This window comes from Convolutriloba macropyga, chromosome 7 (assembly GCF_964194025.1).
Source record: "Convolutriloba macropyga chromosome 7, txConMacr16.3, whole genome shotgun sequence".
Lineage (NCBI taxonomy): Eukaryota > Metazoa > Xenacoelomorpha > Acoela > Convolutidae > Convolutriloba > Convolutriloba macropyga.
Window position 1 is genome coordinate 66,289,553 of NC_134474.1, and position 23,694 is coordinate 66,313,246.

A 23,694-nucleotide genomic window follows, 5' to 3' on the forward strand; every position below is an offset into this window, starting at 1 on the left:
ATGCCACTGTCAGCAACGCAAAAGAGAACCCCACATGGCATGGAACCCTTCTGGGAAAACCTATTGCGGACCCCTTTCGAAGTGGGAAAAATGGCAGATTCAGGCGAAATTGGCTCTTCTTGCGAAGGAGAATATTGCATTGGATACTTTACTTGCACCAAAGCCCGAGAATGTTCAACTTCCTCTAGAACCGATCTACGAGAGTACAGTAACAGGTTCCTCAGACCAATCAGAACGAAAACGTCTAGCAAGACATGCACAATTGAAAATGAATTGGAAGAATCGATGTCAAAAACAGATGGAGACAGGGATCATGTGTGGAGATAAGCTATGGACAAAAGCATATTGCAAGACAGTATCTATGCTATATCTCAGTTTGGGCACCGAAGGAAGACGTATCATATGTAGCAGAAACCCGCACCTCAAGATGGACATATTGGCAACGGTGGAACTTTAGCAAATCATGGAAAATACGTTCATTCGTCAGCGTAATATCACTTTTGATAGGTACATGCTACTCACCACCAAGCAATCAAAAGGGGAATCTATTGAACATTTCCTTGGCAAATTGAAGGAATTGTCCAAAAATTGCAATCTTAGAAATCAAGAAGATACCCTTATCGGAGACCTCTTCATTGCCAATATGCAAGACCCCAAAATTCAACGAAAATTACTTAGAGAAACTCTTTAACCAGCACAAGCACTACGCTTAGCTATAAATATTGAACTCGGACAACGGAATCAATTACGAATCTCGAGCGCGCAACCCGCGTCGCATGTGAATGCAACAACTCCACAACGGTCCTTTCGCCAATCGAATCAACGACAAAAGGTTAACAGCCCCTGTTCGACAAACGAATCAACTATGCCGAAACAGTGGCCTCATTTGGTCAGCAAATCACACGGACAAATGTATTGCAAAAGGCAAGATATGCAATAATTGCGGTTTACAGAATCACTCTTCGCGTGTATGTCGTAAACCGAAGTCTTCATCCACTAAATCAACTCGTCCCAATGTCAACTCAATTGAGGAAAATACAACCGAACAGTGTGTTAATGCTATTCAAAATACCAATTATAACCCTCAATGTGGATCATGCTATGATAATTCTGACGATAACATGGTATCTGGCATTGCTAGTACTACAGTGCAAATTGAACACAAAAATACAATCTTACAGATCGGAAATACGCAAGTAGGACTTCTCGTCGACTCCGGGAGTGTGTGCAGCATCCTAACCGAATCACTTGCTACTGAGGTAATCAATAATTCTACACTTTCACGATGGCTAACAACAGCAACTGCTCAAGAAATCAAGACGTTTGCTAATGAACCAATACCCGTCATTGGAATGATGCAAACGCCGGTAGAAAGTAATGTTTGGTGGATCGAAGACGCTGAATTTGTGCTCGTTCGAAATGAATTGAAACCACTCATTGGCAGAGAATTATTTGACGCCCTTGGAATATCAATCACTCAAACGCTTTGTTCTGATGAAGGCAGTATGGTCAACACTATCACAACTCAATTCCCATTAAAAATACAAATAGCAAATCAATTTCCTCAACTTATTTCTCGCACTGGAAGATCAAAAATCCACATTGTTAAATCTAAATTTTACAAAAATTTTCAGCCTAAACATCAAAAAGGTATAAGAGTACCCATTAATTTATAAGAAAGAGTTATTAATGAATTTTAAAAACTTCTTGAAGAAGAACACATAGAAAAATTAACAATTGTTCTGATCAATATTTCATTTCTCCAATCGTTATTACATTTAAAAGAGATCAAACAATAAAATTAGCTTTGGACTCTAAAATTTTTAATAAGGCCATAAATAAAAACAAGTACCAATTGCCAAATACTGAAACACTGATAGTTTCCATATCAGAAATAATAACTGATTACAAAACAAAACCAGCTGATAAGATTTATTTCTCCACTATAGATCTTAAGTATGCGTATAGTCAACTGAACTTCCATCCTAAAACTGCCAAACATTGCAATTTCAATATTGTAAGCGATAAAATGACAGGCACATATAGATTTAAAATTGGTTTTTATGGACCTACTGATATGCCTGCCGAGTTTCAAAAGGCGATGGATTATACATTAATCGGCATTAAAAAATCATTTTGTTTCCTTGACGATATTCTTATTGTAAGCAAAAGTTCAGAAGAAGATCACTTTCAACTTGTAATAGATTGCCTGAAAAAATTGGATGCAGATAACCTTCGTATAAAATTACCCAAGTGTCATTTTGCGAAACAAGAAATGTCGTGGTTGGGGTATAGCATTACTCAATCAGGAATATCACCTCTTGAATCTAAATTTTCTGCAATCTTTCCGCTGCAACCATCTAATACACAAAAAAACTGCGCTCTTTCCTTGGTTCGGTTCTCTATATAAAAAAATTTATCCCCAATTTAGCTCAACTTTGCTATCCTCTAAGACCCTTTCTTCATAAATCTACAAAATACATCGACTGATGAACACACTATAGATTTTATTGCTATAAAAACACGAATCGCGAATCACACAGAAAATACTGACTATATTCCGCAACTCGAAACACGTATAAAATGTGATGGTTCTCGTTCCAGCTTAGGAGCACAATTAGAACAATTGAGAGCTAACAGTTAGAAGCCGATTTCAGTTGCATTTAGATTTTTGAATAGTAACGAAGAGCGTTAAAGCATCAATGAGCTTGAACTTCTGGGAGTGGTCTGGTCTACAGAATGCTTCAAAAAATATCTTTACGGTACAGAATTTTCTATCATAACTAATCATTGAGCTCTTTTTTCAATTTTAAAAGGACATAGATCCAATAAATCTTATAACAGTTGTTTATCAAAATGAATTGATCGTCTTTTACCCTATCAATTTAAAACAGAGCATTTACCAGGCGCAAGGATGGGACTTGTTGACTGTATGTCCCGCAACCCTTATCAATCTGCAAAAAATGTTTCTAAATTTGATGAAGAATTTTTAGCAAGAAAAACACATTTCGGCTCTTAATCTTAATAAATTTTACTTAGATACTAAAACTGACATTGAAACACCTGGTATTCAACAAATTAATCAAGTACTGAATATAAATACCGTGAAGCCTAAATCGTTAACGCAAAACATTATGTTATTCTTTCCGCAAAGTCCTAGTTCAGATTTATTTTTAAAACATAATCATAATTTTATTAGTGGTAACGCTAGCAGGTAGTTTGAGAGCAGTGTGCCCGACGTTAGTCGGTTAGGTTTGTTTCAGTTGTTCTCTCAATGACAAAAACAACCGAGAGCTCAAAATGGCCAAAGTGAGCTCAATTGACTAAATAGATAAAACGGAAACGAAACAGGCTCGATCAGTAACAAAAACACGATAGATTAAATTTGTTGCAAAAGTTTTTTAACTTTAAAATAGCAATATACAGATATTTAGTGTAAAACAAATGAAACAAACAGATTTATGGCCAAGTAGACCTAGTGCTGGAAGAACCCAAAAAAATAGAAAAAAGGTATGGCTAAGTCACAAATCTCGAGCAACCAGCAAGGAAAATGGAAAGAACAAATGAACTGTGGGGCGCACAATTATTAAAAAAATAAACACAGTGATCTCTGAAAAGTCAGTTGGCTGGCTTACTAAAAAATAATTTTCTTGGGATTGCAGGAGAAAAATTTACAAACAACTCCTTCAATATAAACAAAAGGTTCGCAAAGTCTTGAATCATTTCATAATTAGACAACAGTGAAGAAATAATCAGATGTAAAGTCGAGAAGAAAGTTTGCTACCAATTGAGATGCTGTCTGGACACATGTGGTAACATCAAAATAAACAACTTGGTCTATTCCGTAAATAAATCAAGTAATGCCATCATTTTTGAACCTCGATATTCACAAAATACGAGTGTCGTATCTTACAAACTTTTGTCGCAACAACAACAGTTGGTTCATGCCTAATCAGCAAAAAACTGTATTCGGCCTTTGTGCTTCACAAAAATATCAAACTGTGTCTTAAATCAGATTTTTTTTTTACTAGATTAAGGACTTCTAAGACACTTCCACAGCTGCTGTTGTTTCTGTTGTACATAATCAAATTATTTGGTGCAGTAAAAAAATTTTACGATGTACTTATTAAATGTTTGTACCTAATCTTGAAGGACATATTACAAAGTCACCTTGAGATCACTGTCTACCGCCTTTTAATCCACAGATTATGTCTGTTGCCCTATTTCTCGCATTGGGAATTAACTGTTCACATTTGTTTTGACTTCTCTGTCGTTTACTTATTATAAACTTCACTCTTTTACTTTCGCATCTCGAGTACAGTTGCTCAATCTAACTAGTTTCTTGACAGTTGTATTTACTATCTGAGTAAATTAGAAAAGTGTCAGATAAGCGATTCGCTGAAAGAACTCAATTCAATTACAATTTCGTGTTAAGTGCACTCGCCGCACAAGTAAACTCAACAGAAATCCTAATAGCGATTCGTCTTGTAAAATCAAGTACAAAATATCGATTGTGTATGACATGCCGCAGTCAGCAACGCAGAAGCGAACCCCATATGGCATCGATCCCTTCTGGGAAAAACCTAGTGCCCTTTGAAGTGGGAAAAAATGGCAGATGCAGGCAAAATTTGCCCTTCTTGCGAAGGAGAATATTGCACTGGATACTTTACTTGAACCAAAGCCCGAGAATGTCCAACTTCTTCTAGAACCGATCTACGAGAGTACAATAGCAGTTTCCTAAGACCAATCAGAACGAGAACGTCTAGCAAGACATGCACAATTGAAAATGAATTGGAAGAATCGATGTCAAAAACAGATGGAGACAGGGATCATGTGTGGAGATAAGCCATGGACACAAGCATATTGCAAGACAGTATCTATACTATATCTAGTTTGGGCACCGAAGTAAGACGTATCATATGTAGCAGAAACCCGCACCTCAAGATCGACATATTGGCAACGGTGGAACTTTGGCAAATCATGGAAAATACGTTCATTCGTCAGCGTAATGTCACCTTTGATAGGTACATGCTACTCACCACCAAGCAATCAAAAGGGGAATCGATTGAACATTTCTTTGGCAAATTGAAGGAATTGTCCGAAAATTGCAATCTTGGAAATCAAGAAGACTCCTTTATCGGAGACCTCGTCATTGCCAATATGCAAGACCCCGAAATTCAACGAGAATTACTTAGAGAAACTCTTGAACCAGCGCAAGCATTACGCTTAGCTATAATTATTGAACTCGGACAACGGAATCAGTTATAAATCTCGAGCGCACAACCCGCGTCACATGTGAATGCAACAACTCTACAACGGCCCTTTCGCCAATCGAATCAACGACAAAAAGTTAACAGCCCCTGTTCGACAGACGAATCAACTATACCGAAACAGTGGCCTCATTTGGTCAGCAAATCACAAGGACAAATGTATTGCAAAAGGCAAGATATGCAATAATTGCGGTTTACAGAATCACTTTTCGCGTGTATGTCGTAAACCGAAGTCTTCATCCACTAAATCAACTCGTCCCAATGTCAACTCAATTGAGGAAAATACAACCGAACAGTGTGTTAATGCTATTCAAAATACCAATTATAACCCTCAATGTGGATCAGGCTATGATAGTTCTGACGATAACATGGTAGCTGGCATTGCTAGTACTACAGTGCAAATTGAACCCAAAAATACAATCTTACAGATCGGAAATACGCAAGTAGGACTTCTCATCGACTCCGGGAGCGTGTGCAGCATCCTAACCGAATCACTTGCTACTGAGGTAATCAATAATTCTACACTTTCACGATGGCTAACAACAGCAACTGCTCAAGAAATCAAGACGTTTGCTAATGAACCAATACCCGTCATTGGAATGATGCAAACGCCGGTAGAAAGTAATGTTTGGTGGATCGAAGACGCTGAATTTGTGCTCGTTGGAGATGGATTGAAACTACCCATTGGCAGAGATTTATTTGACGCCCTTGGAATAGCAATCAGTCAAACGCTTTGTTCTGATGAAGGTAGTATGGTCAACACTATCACAACTCAATTCCCATTGAAAACACGCATAGCAAATCAATTTCCTCAACTTATTTCTCGCACAGGCAGATCAAAAGTCCACATTGTTGAATCTAAACTTCACAAAATTTTTCAGCCTAAACATCAAAAGGGTATAAGAGTACCCATTAATTTACAAGAAAGAGTTATTAGTGAAATTAAAAAACTTCTTGAAGAAGAACACATAGAAAAACTTAACAATTGTTCTGATCAATATTTCATTTCTCCAATCGTTATTACATTTAAAAGAGATCAAACAATAAAATTAGCTTTGGACTCTAAAAATAGTAATAAAGCCATACATAAAAACAAGTACCAATTGTCAAATACTGAAAAACTGATAGATTCCATATCCCAAATAATAACTGATTACAAAACAGAACCAGCTGATAAGATTTATTTCTCCACTATAGATCTTAAGTATGCGTATAGTCAACTGAACTTCCATCCTAAAACTGCCAAACATTACAATTTCAATATTGTAAGCGATAAAATGACAGGCACATATAGATTTAAAATTGGTTTTTACGGACCTACTGATATGCCTGCCGAGTTTCAAAAGGCGATGGATTATACATTAATCGGCATTAAAAAATCATTTTGTTTTCCTGACGATATTCTTATTGTAAGCAAAAGTTCAGAAGAAGATCACTTTCAACTTGTAATAGATTGCCTGAAAAAATTGGATGCAGATAACCTTCGTATAAAATTACCCAAGTGTCATTTTAAGAAATAAGAAATATCGTGGTTGGGGTATAACATTACTCAATCAGGAATATCACCTCTTGAATCTAAATTTTCTGCAATCTTTCCATTGCAATCACCTAATACACTAAAAAAACTGCGCTCTTTCCTTGATTCGGTTCATTATATAAGAAAATTTATCCCCAATTTAGCTCAACTTTGCTATCCTCTAAGACTCTTTCTTCATAAATCTACAAAATACATCTGGACTGATGAACACACTATACAATTTAATGCAATAAAAACACGAATCGCGAATACCACAGTAAATACTCGCTATAACCCGCAACACGTATAAATTGTGATGGTTCTCGTTCCAGCTTAGGAGCATTATTAGAACAATTGAGAGCTAACGGTTAGAAGCCGATTTCAGTTGCATTTAATTTTTGAATAGTAACGAAGAACGTTAAAGCATCAATGAGCTGGAACTTCTTGGAGTGGTCTGGTCTACAGAATACTTCAAAAAATTATCTTTACGGTAAAGATTTTTCTATCATAACTGATCATTGAGCCCTTTTTTCAATTTTAAAAGAACATAGATCCAATAAATCTTTTAACAGTCATTTATCAAGATGGGCTGATCGTCTTTTACCCTATCAATTTAAAACAGAGCATTTACCAGGCGCAAAGATGGGACTTGTTGACTATATGTCCCGCAACCCATATCAACCTGCAAAAAATATTTCTAACTTTGATGAAGAATTTTTAGTTAAAACATTATCCCGCATACAAGCTCATGCAACATTACTTCAACAAGAAAACACATTTCGGATGTTAATCTTAATAAACTTTACTTAGATACTAAAACTGACATTGAAACACCTGGTATTCAACAAATTAATCAAGTACAGAATATAAATACCGTGAAGCCTGAATCGTTAACACAAAACATTATGTTACTCGCTCCGCAAAGTCCTAGTTCAGATTTACTTTTAAATCATAATCATAATTTTATTAGTGATAACGCAATGCGCGTACGCTTAACTCAAAATAATTCAATACTCGCCAAGCAAAAGTCTAATCCAAATTTCGATCCCTTTAATTGTACAAATTTTGATAGCCCAAATGCATCGCATGTACACTTAACTCAAAATCAGTTATCACTTGCTCAGCATTCCAATTTTCTTCACTCGCTTAAATACACAACATGCTAAAGATTAAAATAATTTTCCAATTGAACTAATTTCTAGTTGGATTTTTAGTTAGAGGTACAAACTGATATATTTTAATAGCAACAAGGAGGCTCGGTAATGTGCGATCGCACATAAGGTTCCGACCCCGCTCATCTACCGCTTTGAATTGAATTTCTCCCAAATAAGGAGGAGATTGAAGGCTTTAAAAAATTTACATTTTTTCGAAAATAAATGTTGCACAAATAAGAAATCGCTTTAAACTCACATTTTTAAACGAAGTGAAAAATACCGCTTTCAAGTGCCGATGAGAAATGTAATTAACGAGAGAAGGCAAACAACAAAATCGGATAACAGAACTCAACGTCAATTACGACCAAGGTCAATGTCCATTTTAAAAAATACTTGTCAAAGTCAAAATACAATCACAAAAAATTTAAAATAAACACATGTTTTGTAAACCCAAAAAGTCGAGTATATTTCCAAAAAAATGGTGTATGAACGAAAAGATAGCTTCCAAAGCAAATAACTCAGTCGAGTAAAAAATGATGCATTATATTGACGAGTTACACACCAATTTTAAGAAAGCGAATCAGGACGAACAGCAAAATCAAACAACAGCAACAAACATTAATTACATGAAAATTTTATGTCCGTTTAAGAAAAGAAAACTTAATAACAAAGTCAAAATGGCGTCAGATGAAACCGAAATTAAACAAAAAAATTTGTAATTCAACAGGAAAGCTATGGGACCAGTCCATAAAAAGGCTTGATAACAATTAGACAGTAAAGAACACAAATAATAAGTTTGAAAAATTCGCTTATTTTTTTTAAAAACAATTAATTTCAAAGTAACGAAAACCATAAGAAATCAACTGAAATACCGCATTAGTTTAAGATTACATATGCTTCTATCGAAGGGAATTAAGAATTGTCGGTATTCTTTTTTCTGCGGTAACCAAAAAATAACAACAAATAGACTACGAACAAAAGAGCAATTAAAATAAAACTTGCCAAAAAACTCTTTCGAAGCCGTAGAGTCATACGTATGTTTGATTGCTTCCTCTTCGAATACCGATAACGTTTTATGTTACCTCTCAATAATTATTTTAGTTAACAAGTAGAAAGATAAGAAAGAAGGCAAAATTAATAAAAATTTGTTTTTTTTTTCAAAAAATTTAAATCCAGATTCATTCAAAACCAATAAATACATAAAGAAATAACTAAATGGGACCGTTCACTTTTCCAAAAGAAACCCTTGAGACCTGCAGTTATCTAATAACTCTTACGTCTACAAAAATGAATGTCAAATATGATAAAAATCAAAAGCTAATTTCCATTTTTTTTGTGAAAAACCCATGTCGAATACAGTAGAGTCATAACGAATCCTTTAAAAACATTAGATATTGTGACGCCAGACATATCTCCTTTGACACCTTCACTTAACACCAATAAAGTCATGTTTGGCCTGTAATTAAAGAGTCTAGGTAACAAACAGACAAAAAAGGAACAAAATTGCGTAGTTGAAAACTGCATTTTTTAATACAATTTTTTTCAAATTCCTGAAAGCCGGCAGCTATCTAGTAATATCAGGATATCGGCTCATCTATATTTCCATGACAAATTAACCAAATCGGTTCATTGTACAGGAAGTTTCCTACGACTGAAAAGACAAAGTAGAAACGACCGTTAAAGACAAAATTAAAATTTTCAATTACATTTTTCGAGAAAATGGTGTCCAGCCGTGAAAACAATAAACCTTATCTACAAAGATTTGATATGCTAAATTGTGCCTCATTTTGAACGCCAATAATCTGATATATGAACTGCCAAAAACATAACGTGATTATTGGACAAACCAAGAAAGCGCGAAAAATGGCAAATAACTAAAATTAAAAATGTGAATTCTAGTAGTATCAAAGCCAGAAAACCATAACCTAAGGCTTAAAACCGCAACAGAGATTATATTTTTAGTTAGTAGAATGGAAAAGCATTCTTTCTTTGCTGAGACTAAGCTATTAGTTGACAAAATCAAGAAAGAATATAGGCAAAGTTCAATAAGCCATTTTTCATCTAAAAATGAAATATTTTTAAAAGTCAAAACGATCATGAGCTTTCAAGTAAAAAACTAGATACATTAATTTTGAGCTGCTGGGGAAGCCAGGTGGACCTATCACAATTGAGCTTTGATTTGAAATGTTCTGTTCTTTAATTAATTCATAAAAGATAGACTAATTTAATTTAAAAAAAGACCGACTGAATAAAATCCGATGATTTTTTTCTGGATTGTAACAGTCCAGGATTGATCCAAAACTGGCCCTGCTAATGCTGTTCGTCTATTAGGAACACTTTTTCCGAATGTTAGAGATATAGATAACTTGTTAGTTAAAAGAACTTAAAAAATGCTGCGTTTTTGATAGTCAACGAGTAAAGTTAGCAAAAACGGAATTATTTTAATTTTAGAGTACTCTCCACGGAAGTTGAAGTAGAAATAGCCCCCTTTTTGAGTCTGCAAAAACTGTGTTAGTGGTGTTTGGGTGTGTACTTTCAGCAAATTTATTCAAAGTAGACTAAAGAAACTTATTTTGTGCTGTTTTTGATTTAAAAAGAGCTGAATTTTGAAATATATAGCCAGAATAATTAAATTTTGAAATTTTGAAAAAAAAATGAATAAATTTAGTCGAAAATTTTTTGTTGTCTTTAAAAAACTCAACAATACTTTCTTAAAAATGTTTACTATTTTTTAGCTAAATTGACAAAATTTTAGTCAAAAACTCCGGAAATCGTGAATAAGATCAACGGAATTCACTCTACTTTCTCGAAGTTTAAAGATCGATAAACCCTGTAAAAAAACTAAAATCAAAAAGTCTTTTTTATTCCGTATTCCATGCTGGACGAGCTTCATAATGATACCAGTCTCCACTTTCTACGATGAACATATCGATCGGCTAAAATTGTCTGAACAAAAAGAACCCATTTGAGTATATAATTCCTCCCCCCTCAAGAGGGTTCGGAACAATAAACTTTAGCCCAACAGAGGCAACCAATAAAAAAACATTTCTCTTCGAGTTATTGTCCAAATGAAAACCTAACATAAATGAATCTTCAGCTTAAATTATTTTTCGATGTGAAAAATTAATAAGTTCTGCGCCGTCAAACACTTGTTTTTGTTGAACTTTCTGCAAAAATTTGTGGACGCTGGTTTCATTAAATTCTCAAATATCCTGGCTGATTTTTTATAGATTACTGGACGTTAAAGCTTATGTTAAATTAAAGATTGTTTTTGAATTTATGGCTGCTTTCGTTGTGGGTTTCAATGTCCTAGAGATTCTCCTAAAGTACATATTCTATTTGAATTTTGGGCTTTCAGAGGGAAAATATAGCGGCCGTCTCTTAATCTTTTGAATGACTCACAACAAGTTGCTGAATGACTAGTCGAGAACTGAGAAGATCTTAAATATAAGGAAAATTTCTAATGAAGAAATCAATTTCTTTATGATTGTCATTGTCGGTACTATTTCTTATTGCATAATGATAAAAATAATAAACATAATAATATTAGTAATAATAATAAAAATAATAATAAAATTAATAATAATATTATCACTAATAACAATAATAATAATAATAAAAATATTAATAATAACATTAATAATAATAATAAAAATAATAATAATAGTAATATTTTTAATAATAATATTAATAATATTAAAAATAATAATAATAATATTAATATTATCAATAATAATAATAATAATAATAATAATAACAATAATAATAATAATAGTAATAAAAATAATAATAATAATAATAATAATAATAATAATAATAATAATAAGAATAATAATAATAATAATAATAATAATAATAATAATAATAATAATAATAATAATAATAATAATGATAATAAAACTAATAATAATAACAAGAATAATAATAATAATAATAATAATAATAATAATAATAATAATAATAGTATTAATAATAATAATTATGTTAAACCTAGTAAGAATAATAGTAATAATAATAATAATAATAAAATTAATAATTTTTAAAATAATAATAATAATAATAATAATAATAATAATAATAATAATAATAATAATACGAATAATAATAATAATAATAATAATAATAATAATAATAATAATAATAATAATAATAATAAGAATGATGTCGTTTAGATACGATTTATAAGTACAGCAACAGATCAGATTGCCAAATTTAATGATTGACTTTGCATATGGTGAGGAAGAAATAAAAATGTGTTTGCTGGATAGTAAGAAACGTAACATTTGAGCGACTCCAAAGAAACCCGTCAGCTTTCTTCCTATCACTAGGTTTTTCATTGCTGTAGAAATTGGCCCCAGAACTTAGGTCTGCAGTACTTCGTTCGTATCTTATTTACTTATGTGCTGATATTGAATCCTCCTCATGAACATATTGTTATTGTTTTTGGTGTTGATCTGCTGTGTCAAGCACTCTTTTCTAATTTCGCACTTTTGTTTATAATTTCTCTCTGCAATTCCTTTGTCAGGTTTTAAACGGCGTCAACAAAATACCATTTTGGCCGGAAACGATTGATTTGAGTTGAAAGGGTCATGCTTTCTAATGAAACTTAGCAGTCTTGTTTATGTTCGATAGGTCGATAGATTTCTTCTTTTTGTTCGATAGATTTTTGGGCCATAAGTGTCAGCACTTTTGTGAAAACGGACAACTTTTGCCAATTGCTAGATAATAAGAAAAATATCCTCGTCAGAGCATTGGTTAAGAAATTGACATAACGGTTGAGAGAGTACGGCTCTGTATTATCTAAGCAAAATTTGTTACAAAACTAAAAATTTAGTTTAATGGAGAGGATTCTGCCCATTTTAGATCTATAAAAATTTTCTTTGATTTTGCGTTGGTTCCTTACTGCATCATTTCTTCTGCTTTGATAAGCTTCTCATTTTTCTAGAATTGATTCTTAAGCCAGCGCTAATTATCTTTGTATCGAACATCAAAAATTGTACCGTTCTTTATGACCATAGTACTTTCTTTTGTGATACGGAAGTTTTAATTGGTACTACATTATTGACTTGCAGCAATACAAGATCGTACAGGTTTTGTATACTACTATTGGGATCATCTGCAGGCAACTTGGATATTTGATGATTTAATTCAAAGAGAAACTTTTCGGCAGCAACACCATTGTCCAATTTTGAAGTGTCGGATCCAGTTAGCAGGTGTTTTTGTCCCATCTTCTTCGGTATATGAAAGCTCTATTAAAAGCTGGATTGTGATCGCTCATATCTGGAGAGATTGTTGGACTAATCAATTGATTTGCAACCAGTTTGTGTACAATGCTTTTTGAGGTTGGTCGCCCTCTTGTAGGACTAAAATTGCACTGGTACTTTTCGTTTGATTTAACGAGTTCCTGATGAATGAAAGCATTGGCTGTTGCAATTAGTGTGTCAAGATCTAAGTTTCCGTAGACAAATGAACATCCATGAGTGTGAACAGTTACGTCGACTAGTTTCTCATGTCCTCCAAAAACACTGTGTGCTTTTTGTGTGGAGGGTGGTAAACCATGAGAACGTTCAAAGTTTTTTCCGCCTGTTGAATTCCAATAGGCAAATTTTCAATTTTTTGCTCAGATTTCAGTTTTTCTGAACTGCAGGTTTTCTCTATATAAATTGCGAGCCCTGCTTTTTTCTCATTGTGAATGTTGAAAACTTGCCCGGGACAGTATCGTTTTATTTCGTACACTTCGGTTGCGCCAATTTCTCTGAGCCGGGTATTGCAGAGACACATTACTTTTGGTTTAGTTTGAAAATATTTGGCAAGTACGTCAGTTGGTCATGAATTCTCTTAAATCACCTAAAATTTGCCACAAAACGCACTCTTTATCATCGAGAAATTGCTTGTTTGTGACTGTTAGGTTTCTTAACATAAAAAAATAAGCAACTAATATGGATTTTATTATTCTCAGCGAAGGTTTCAATTGCAGTCAAACTTTCTTCTGATAGATTTTTTCATGTTTGTAAAAGTTTTTATTGTTTTTTCGCATTGCAATCATTTTTATTAAAAAATTAAATGGTTAGACTGCAATCAAGGTTTTTGCCATTGCTGTTACGTAATTTCTAATCATCAACTGATACAGAGAATTTTTTGATCTCTTTCCCTTATGCTTCTGCATCCAGCGCGCTTGCAAACTTCTTACCACCAGATTTGATTTTTTGTTGATGTTTTTTTATTGCAATGCTTTGAAAATCATCAATTGAGAGAATTAACTACAACTGGGTTAAAGTTCAACTCCACCATTTGTTTATTTCCTCAACGTTTCGTAAAAACTTTGACGCTACATTTTTTGTGATGGTAATAAAACTACAATGTTTTTCTTAATTGCAAACTGATGGGGGAATAAAGGCTCATTCTTGTTAATAGGGCGTCCGTTAAGACATTTTTTTGCTTGCCAACAGCTTTTTTTTCCAAATTTTTCACGAAATTACAAAAATTTTACAATATCTTTTGGGGGCGAAACTTTGTTTTTCGATTTTTTTGGAACATGGCATGTTTCCAAATTGCCCGAATGGGTCGAATAACTGAAATATTTCTCAGAAAAGGTGCAATAGGGTTTTGCAAGTGGGACTTAATTATTTTGAAGGGTCAAATTGATCAAATTATTGCAACCTTTGGATGAATGTTTTTTGCACTCATTTTTTTCCATATAATCAACTCATTTGGTCAAAGTTAGGATACTTTCATCCTTATTAGATAAGCCGTTCATTAAATTGGAAATAATGGCTTTCATGTTTGGACTTTCAAAACGAAACCAGTTAATTTTTTAAGCCATTTTTAAAACAAAAATTTGATAGCGAATCGAATAAACTACTTTAGCAATTGTTATAACAACGAACAGCTGCTTTCTAGCTGCTCATTTGTTTGAAACATCTGTTGCTTTTAACATACTGCTGCTCAATTAGAAATACTCTTTTCGTTTTGCTAGTCATGAAAACGAGATGCAAAAATATAAATTAAAAATACGTCAATACGTACACTAAAGAACAATCAGTTCAGCTTCTCTAAAAGAAGTTCACTGACAATAACCCAAGTTTTGATTGCGAACAATTACAAAGCACGCTTAATTTGCGGGTTTTATGTAAGATCAGATGACCTATGCTCAGTTTTGCTCAGTTCCAGTCGGATGGTAGGACGAAAACGGACAATTCTTCTGATAAATTTTTTTCGAAAAAAAAAACAAAATTAATAAACCAAGCTAAGATACAATAGAAGAGTTTCCAAACTTTTTTAAATTTTTTTTGGGTCTTTGCCGTTTGTGCCCCCCCAGTACGTTATGCACCCCCAATTACAGAGCACGTGATATTACACAGTAAATCATTGTGTGGAAATATGACACATGCGTCAGGGGGGGGGGGTGCAAATAGTATGCACCCACTAAGCCGGGGGGGGGGGGGGCACAAACGGAAAAGATCAAATGGGGATCCATTTTTTATTTTCCTGTTTACAGTTTTTCATTGCAAGCATCTAAAAGAAAAATTTTATGATTCTTGAAGCTATTTAATAGTTTTTTATTCGTGCAAAGCAGCTTCAGAACACCAAGAATTTCAAGAAGTTTGAGTTCCAGAAAAAGTCCTTATGATGAAGTTTAAGGCTTTTAAACTGAAGTGATGAAATCCTTTCGCGGCACCATAAAACAGGACTTCAAAAACTGTTCACGTATCCCGTATAGGATATCGGGTTCTGGGCTATAACGGGAAATGCCCAAGCGTCCTAGCCATTGTAATTGGTCATAATATGCGATTTTGTTTTTGAATGCTGAATTCTCCTACTGGCTTAAAACTGGATTTTGGTTGTAAAAAAACGTGCGTTTTTAAATTTAAAAACGTTTAACGTGAATATTCGTTCAGTTTGTAATACAGTACATGTAGCCTGCGTCCATTTATACAGTAGCAGTCGCTCAGTACAGGTAAAAGCTAGTTTGTGTGTGTGTGATTATTATCTTAAAGACACAAATTATTGTATATACTCTATCGATTATATCATAAATAGCGAAACAGGCTTTTTCCTGCAACCCAAAGCAGGTAAGCAATGGGCATTGAAATTTATCCTGATGATTTCAAATTATTAACTGTAAAAAGATAATAAACTTCAATTGCTTTTACCTAGTAAATTTGGGACTTTCCCATTATAGCCCCCATCTCCGCAAAATCATAACCCCCCCCCCCCCTCATAGTCTGCTTAACGTGATTAGGGGCGTTGGCTATGCGTTATATAACCAGAGGTAGGGGCCATAGTGGGGAAAGACCCATAGTTTTTTAATTTTTAATTTTTACTTATTTAAAATTTGGGCCTTTCCCATTATAGCCTCCCATGAAATTATAGCCCCCCATTGTGGTATAATTACAATGATTGGGGGGAGGGCTATAGGTTATCTGACCACTAAGATGGGGGGTTGTAATGGGAAAACCCTGAAATTTATATCGACTTTTGCCGGGGGGAGGGGGGATTTATATTTCACCAGCAGTTTACCAAATTTTATTTCAACAGAGATTCAAGTAAACGTGATTTATATTTATTGTTAGAATATCGATCAAACTATAGTCTTAAACTTAGTGAGAATTAGAAAGAAAGTTTGACTTACCAGATTAGAAAGACAAGCAATATGACTTCGATCAAAGAAATTATATAAATGAATCGTCAAGAAATGGTGCTTAGAATCAATATTCGGTTCAAATTGGTGAATCCAGATAACTACTATTAGAGTTAGATTAATTGATGTAAAATCTTCCCAGCATGTACTAAATGATGATGATATCTCCGGAAGTGTGAATGAATTCTTAGAAAAGTGCAAATGCATTCCATTTATGGTTCCATTTGCGACTGATTTGCAGAAGCAAACCATATTGGGTAACCTTTGCGACTCCCACTATAAATCACGGTGCTAAGATTAGTTTTGTATCTTGACTTTGTCACACTGATAATGGGTATATATACAACTGATTTTCGAGTCCTTTTTCATCCCCAAATCCGAATCACCATCTTGATCTAATAATCAGATCTCCCCTGTAAATCTCTAAATTCTACTGTAAAATATCATTTTGTTATTCTCTCATTTTTGAGAAATTAATTCTTTTACTTAGTTAAAAACGCTTTTTATTCCGCTTGCGAAAGTCCATAACCCAACAGGTTATGGGCCCAGCAATTTTCTAAGTCAAAAAATTAACTTCCAAAACAAAACTAATTTGTTGTTGACAGTCATAGTCCTTTTTTGCTTAGTACCTTTTCTTTTCACAACTGTTTTGCCCGCTCAAATTCCAATGGATCAACAGACAGTGAAGCTGCTGACCTACACAGGAAAGGCACATGACTTTCCAATCTGGAGCACAAGATTTGTGGCGATGATGCAGACGAAGGGACTCTACAAATCACTACTGGGGACAGAGGAGCAACCCAATGAGCCTGCGCCACTGGCCAATGGGGCAACCAATGATGAGAAAAAGAACCACAAGAGGTGCTGAAGGATGCATATGAGAAGGAAATTGCAGACATCAAGGAGAAACGGAACATTGTGTGGTGCCATCTGGCACTGACTCTAGATGCAAAAACCCTCATGCTGATGAGACATGACTGTGTGGGAGATGATGGCATTGGAGATGGAGCAAAGGCTTGGAAGCTTTTGCAAGAGAGATTTCAGAGTGTGGAGACGCCGACAGTGGTGACTTTAGTGGCACAGCTTACTCGACTGCAGCTCGAGGATTCTGAGGATTTGGACAGCTTCTTCATCAGAGGACAGGAGTTGCTCACAAGGCTACAAGAAGCAGGGGAAGAAGTCTCAGAGACCCTCTTCAACGCCTTGGTCCTCAATGGTCTGCCAATGAGGTATGAAAGTTTTGTTATACAGGAAAGCTTCAACCCGGCAACGAACTTCACAGAGTTGAGTAAAAAGGCTGCAGAACTTTCATAAGAGCACGGTGCAGAGACACAAGGGACACAGTGGTTCAGTGGCACTGGCAGTGAAGCGTGACTTCAAGAAGGGACCCAAGAAAGGAAACTGCTTTGTGTGTGGGATCCCTGGACACTTTGCCTAGGACTGCAGGAAGAGGGAGACGAGACAGCACAATGCAGCAAGTGTGGTGAGAAGGGTCACCTAGACAGGGCATGCAAGAGATCGAGGCAAACATGAGTCAGTGGCAATGGGACCAACATTGGCTACAACAGATGAGGAATGCTGGGCAGCTCTTACCCAGTGGAAGACAGCAGGCATGCTAGTGGACAGTGGTTGTACAGATCACATAGTGACGAACATCGATGCGTTCCTGGACTTTGTGCCCATTCAATCAGTGGTCAGAAATCCCAACAAAGAGGCTTCCAGAGTGGTGGGCAGAGGCTGTGTGAGGATCAGCATACCCTCAAACAAAGGGAAATTCCAATGCAAATTCAAAAATGTTCTGTGTTTGCCGGACTATTCTTCAAACCTCCTATCAGTCTCAAGATGCACGGAGTGGGGACATAGCTTCACTTTCGAGAGAGGAAACAGCTGCATGAAAAGAAGGGAACTCGGGTAAAACTAACACAAGAAATTATTTTGTTTTATTTACCCTGCAGCGTTCTAGAATTCAAGATTAGTTCCAACAGCGTGAAACCTGACAGTGCAAGGAAGTGGCACAGACGATTGGGTCATTTGAATCAAGCGGTTGTGGTCAGGAATGCACCAGAGACAGTGGGGGAACTCGATGATGTATTCAATGTGTGCATTGGCCAAGATCACAAAGACTCCAGTACCAAGAGTGGCAGAGACCCAAGCAGAAGAGAAGCCGGAGAGTGTGTTCACAGACGTGATGGGACTTTTCAGAGTAGAGTCATTGTCAGAGTTCCGGTTCTGCATAGTGTTTGCAGACCAGTACACGAAGTTTGTGTTTGTGGAATTGCTGAAGGCAAAGAGTGAAGCATTGGCCAGCCTGAAGAAATTTGTTCTCAGTGTGCCCAAGAAGCTGAGGCAAGACAATGCGAAGGAGTTTCTCTCAGAGCAGTTCAAAACGCACTGTTTAGATACAGGCATTCTACAGGAGAAGACCAAACCAGAGACGCTACAACAGAATGGGTTAGCTGAGAGGTGCAACAGGACACTGCTGGAGATGGCAAGATGTTTGCTCATTGACTCAGGACTTCCCAAGAATATGTGGGGAGCAGCAATTCTTCAAGCAGCAACGATAAAAAACTCGGTTGTGAGACGAGGAGAAGAAAAATGCCCAGCAAAGCTGATGAGAGGTATAAAACCTAAGCTTCCAATTAGTAAATTATCTATTTTTGGTTGCACAGTCTTCATGAGGAAGAGGGACAGAGAAGTCAGCAAACTTGAACCCAAGGTACAGGAAGGAAAGTTTGTGGGTTACTCTGAAGGAAAAAACGGATACCTGGTGTACATACCCAACACACGCAAGGTGATGGCAGTTCGAGATGTGATCATCAAGGAGTCTGAAGTGGACTCAATCCCTGACAACAAAGAAACGGCTGACCTACTAGATGATGGGTCGGAACTGGGAATCTGGCACCCAGATGATGGTCATCAAGACGATGACAACAGAGAACGACAGGACACATCTACTGCATTAAAGGAGGAGTGGCATGACGCAGGGAGCGCGAATACTCAAGAAACAACACTGAGACAAGAGGCCCCGGATGTTGGAGAAACAGCACTAGATGAAGGATCTACTGCAACAAGAGGGAGTCACTGAGACTCAGAGTCACTGGAAGACAGTGACACAGAAGACTTCTCACAGTTAGAGACAGTTGGCTTCAATGAAGATGCACTGGAACACGCGGACAGAGCAGAGCCCAGACGAGGGACACGAGCAAGGAATGTTCCGCAATTTTTGGAGAAGTCAGGACCCATCTTGCTGTGACTGAGGGCGACTATGTGGAACCCAAAACAGTCTACGAAGCCAAGCAATGTGACGATTGGGACCTCAAGCAATGAAGGACGAGGTCAAAGCACTCCAAGACAACGAGACTTGGAACCTAGTGAGACCACCCACAGACAGGGACGTCATACCGGGCAAACGGGTCTACAAAGTGAAATTGGGACCCTGTGGTCAAGTGGACAAATACAAAGCGCGCTATGTGGCAAAAGGCTTCAAACAAGTGGAAGGACTGGACTACTTTGAGACTTTTGCGCCTACTTGCAAGCCAGAGACATTCAGGATTCTACTTCAGCTATCAGCGAAGCAAGGCCATGTGATGCACCAATTTGATGTCAAGACTGCTTTCCTGCACTCACCAATCGAGGAAGAAGTGTATTTGGAACAGCCACACGAGTTGGTAAAACGCGGATCAGATGGGGAGAAGTTAGTATGTCGACTAAATAAATCAATTTATGGTTTGAAACAGGCTGCTAACAACTGGTACAAAGAGCTGGCAAACTTCCTACTGAGACAGTGGTTCACCAGAAGCAGGAACGATCACTGCTTGTTCGCAAGATCAGAGGCAGAGGATCACACCTTCATCTTGGTCTGGGTTGACGACATCATAGTAGCATCTCAACGGACGTGGCGCAGCACTCAGCTGGGGTGTCAAGAAGCAGGGCACAGTTGCTCTTTCTTCATCAGAAGCAGAATATCAGGGCATGGCAGCAGTAGTTCAGGAAGCACTCTACCTGAAACAACTTTTAGAGGATTTTGGCATCCAACAGAAACGTCCAATAGCAATTGGAGAAGACAACCAAAGTTGTATCAGACTCTGCCAAGGTCCAGTCATGCACAAAAGGAGCAAGCACATCGAAACAAAGTTTTACTTCATCCGGGACAAGACGGAGGATGGGACTATTTCAATTCATTGCGTCCCTACAGACAAAATGGCAGCGGACATCTTCACAAAGTCCTTACCCGTTTCGAAAGTGGAAACATTCAGAGCAGTTTTGATGAGAACAGACTCAACGCAATCAGCTCAAGTCTGAGTGGGGGTGTTAGAATATCGATCAAACTATAGTCTTAAACTTAGTGAGAATTAGAAAGAAAGTTTGACTTACCAGATTAGAAAGACAAGCAATATGACTTCGATCATAGAAATTATATAAATGAATCGTCAAGAAATGGTGCTTAGAATCAATATTCGGTTCAAATTGCTGAATCTTGATAACTATTTTTAGAGTTAGATTAATTGATGTAAAATCTTCCCAGCTTGTATTAAATGATGATGATATCTCCGGAAGTGTGAATGAATTCTCAGAAAAGTGCAAATGCATTCAATTTATGGTTCCCTTTGCGACTGATTTGCAGAAGCAAACCATATTGGGTAACCTTTGCGACCCCCACTATAAATTACGGTGCTAAGATTAGTTTTGTATCTTGATTTTTTCACACTGATAATGGGTATATATACAGCTGATTTTTGAGTCCTTTTTCATCCCCAAATTTAAATCACCATCTTGATCTAATAATCAGATCTCTCCTGTAAATATCTAAATTCTACTGTAAAATATCATTTTGTTATTTTCTCATTTTTGAGAAATTAATTATTTTACTTAGTTAAAAACGCTTTTTATTCCGCTTGCGAAAGTCCATAACCCAACATTTATAAAAGTTTTGCTAATTGCGCATGTGAGATAATGGAGTTTGCGCCACGAAACAAAATATGCGAAAAGACAAAAATAACAGTGAAACAAAAAGGGGGTCTTTCCCATTATAGCCCCCCCCCCCAGCTTAGTGGTCAGATAACCTATAGCCCCCCAATCATGGTAAATATACCATAATGGGGGGCTATATTTTCATGGGGGGCTATAATGGGAAAGACCCCAAAAAGGCGTCTTAGTCCCATTGTAAGTAACTCCGTATATTGATAAAGAATTAGAGCGTAAACGAACCACTAATATACTACTAACTGGGTTATTACATTATAACTGGAAAGACCCAACAAATATATTCTGTACGTGAAAGATGTGTTCTGGCCTAAAGAGCAATGAGTTCCCGAAATATGCTCTTTTTGAAAAAGAAAAACGGAAAACCAGACATTAGTTATTTTAAAAGCAAAAATATAGCCTCGTACCGACTAAGAGGGCGGAACTAAAAGAGGAAAAAATTCTTTTATTTAAGCTAAAAATTTTTTTTCTCTAAATTTGCTAAACTTGTTTGAGTTTGTGGGTTTTTCCGATTATAGCCCACCCCAACGAAATCATAGCCCACCCCATTATGCTATATTTACGTTTACAGGTCAATGGGGCTATGCTTTACACAGCCATTAAACGCAGCTGGATGTAACGGGAAAAACTTATTACAGATGTTACAGATATATTGGATCTATTCTTTCTCGCTAAAATTTTGGATCTTTTCCGTTTGTGCCCCCCCCCCCAGCTTAGCGGGTGCATATTATTTGCACCCCCCCCCCCCCCCGCCGACACACGTGCCATGTTTTTTTACATAATTATTTTGTGCTCTGTAACTGGGGGGAGCACAATGTACTGGGGGGGGGGGGGGGGGGGGGGGCACAAACGGGAAAGGATCCAAAATTTTGTGCTAAAATTTTCGTTCTTGCTCATTAATTTTGTTTGTCAAGAAAACTAGGTTCCTTTTTTGGTACTATAGGTAGGCATGAATATTAGCCAAATAATTGATCAAAAAATTCTGAACATTCAACTTTTTACATTGGCGGCACTATAATGGGAATGAGCAGTAAATTTACCGCGCAAATAATTTTTTAAGACTCTCCACTTACCAAGAATGGGTCTTTCACATTATAGGTCCTCAGCATTGCTCAGACAACGAATAGCCCCAACCTCAATCAGAGCAAATTTATATTGTGGGGCTATATTTTCGTGGGGGCTATAATGGAAAAGACTCCAAGGAAATGCAAAAATTTATAAATTTATAATTTTTTTGAAAAAAATATATATAAATTATATTAAATTTTTCGTTGCTTGAGTCATTTTTTTTCTTTTTATTCACAAATTTTCTAATGAAAAATAAAGCATTATAGCCATTTGTCGAAGCTCAATATCTGTTTTGAGATTATATTTGTTCATGCCCTAAGCAAGTTGCGCCATTTCTTCTTACCCCTCTGTCCCATTATAAAAGACCTTTGGTTACTTAGTAAATTTTAATCAATTTCTGCTGATAAAGCACATTCATTGGGCTATTTAAATAACATGCACGTACGTTGTACACACAAACGCTCTGTTCGGTATCAAAATAATTTTATTAAAGATTACCTGTATCCTTTTATTTTCACATCAGATCCCAATGGCGCAATTTAAATTTTTCTTAAACACTTTGTTGCTGCTTTTTGTGAGTAGTTTTTTAGAGCTATGAAGTTCGATTACTTCTTAAAAACTGATCAAAAAAAAATTTTGACTAACAGTGCACGCGGTTGAAATAGGCCAAAATTTCAGCGTTAAAACATGACATTTATGATAAAAGTCTGTTTTGATAATCTGTCTTGGTTTTTAGATGCTTACGAAAAGTAATAGCAGACGTCAACGACAAAAGTGTTATACTCCGGTGCCACTTAAATTTTCCGGAATTTTATCACTATGAAATTATGAAGGTTGAAAAGTTTCTAAGTTGAAATCTAAAATTTCTCATTTGTTTTTGAAATTGTGGCCTGATTTTGAAATTGCGTTTTGTAGATATTCAGTTCCTGAGAGCGTGCTACAATTCGATGTAAAAGTATTTGAAAATCGTTAAAAGACAAAAATTTGTTTCATCTTATTCTATTCATCAAATCGTTTATTTCTGTTAATGCAACAAGGCGGCTCGTTAATGTGCGTTCGCAC

The 23,694-nt window shown here is 36.0% G+C and overlaps 2 protein-coding genes across 2 annotated transcripts in view; both read left to right on the plus strand.

The window, feature by feature from the left end:
* LOC142343262 (uncharacterized) overlaps window positions 1-23,694 on the plus strand; it is a 225,840-nt gene that overhangs the window by 94,774 nt on the left and 107,372 nt on the right. The gene's annotated exons all lie outside the window — the stretch shown is intronic.
* Window positions 1-23,694, plus strand: part of LOC142343108 (uncharacterized) — a 27,376-nt gene continuing 3,682 nt past the window's right edge. Inside the window, exons 1-3 of the mRNA XM_075394795.1 lie at window positions 1-315; window positions 954-1,259; window positions 5,471-6,017. Of these exons, the coding sequence (XP_075250910.1) occupies window positions 1-315; window positions 954-1,259; window positions 5,471-6,017 (1,168 nt within the window). The remainder of the gene's footprint in view (window positions 316-953; window positions 1,260-5,470; window positions 6,018-23,694) is intronic.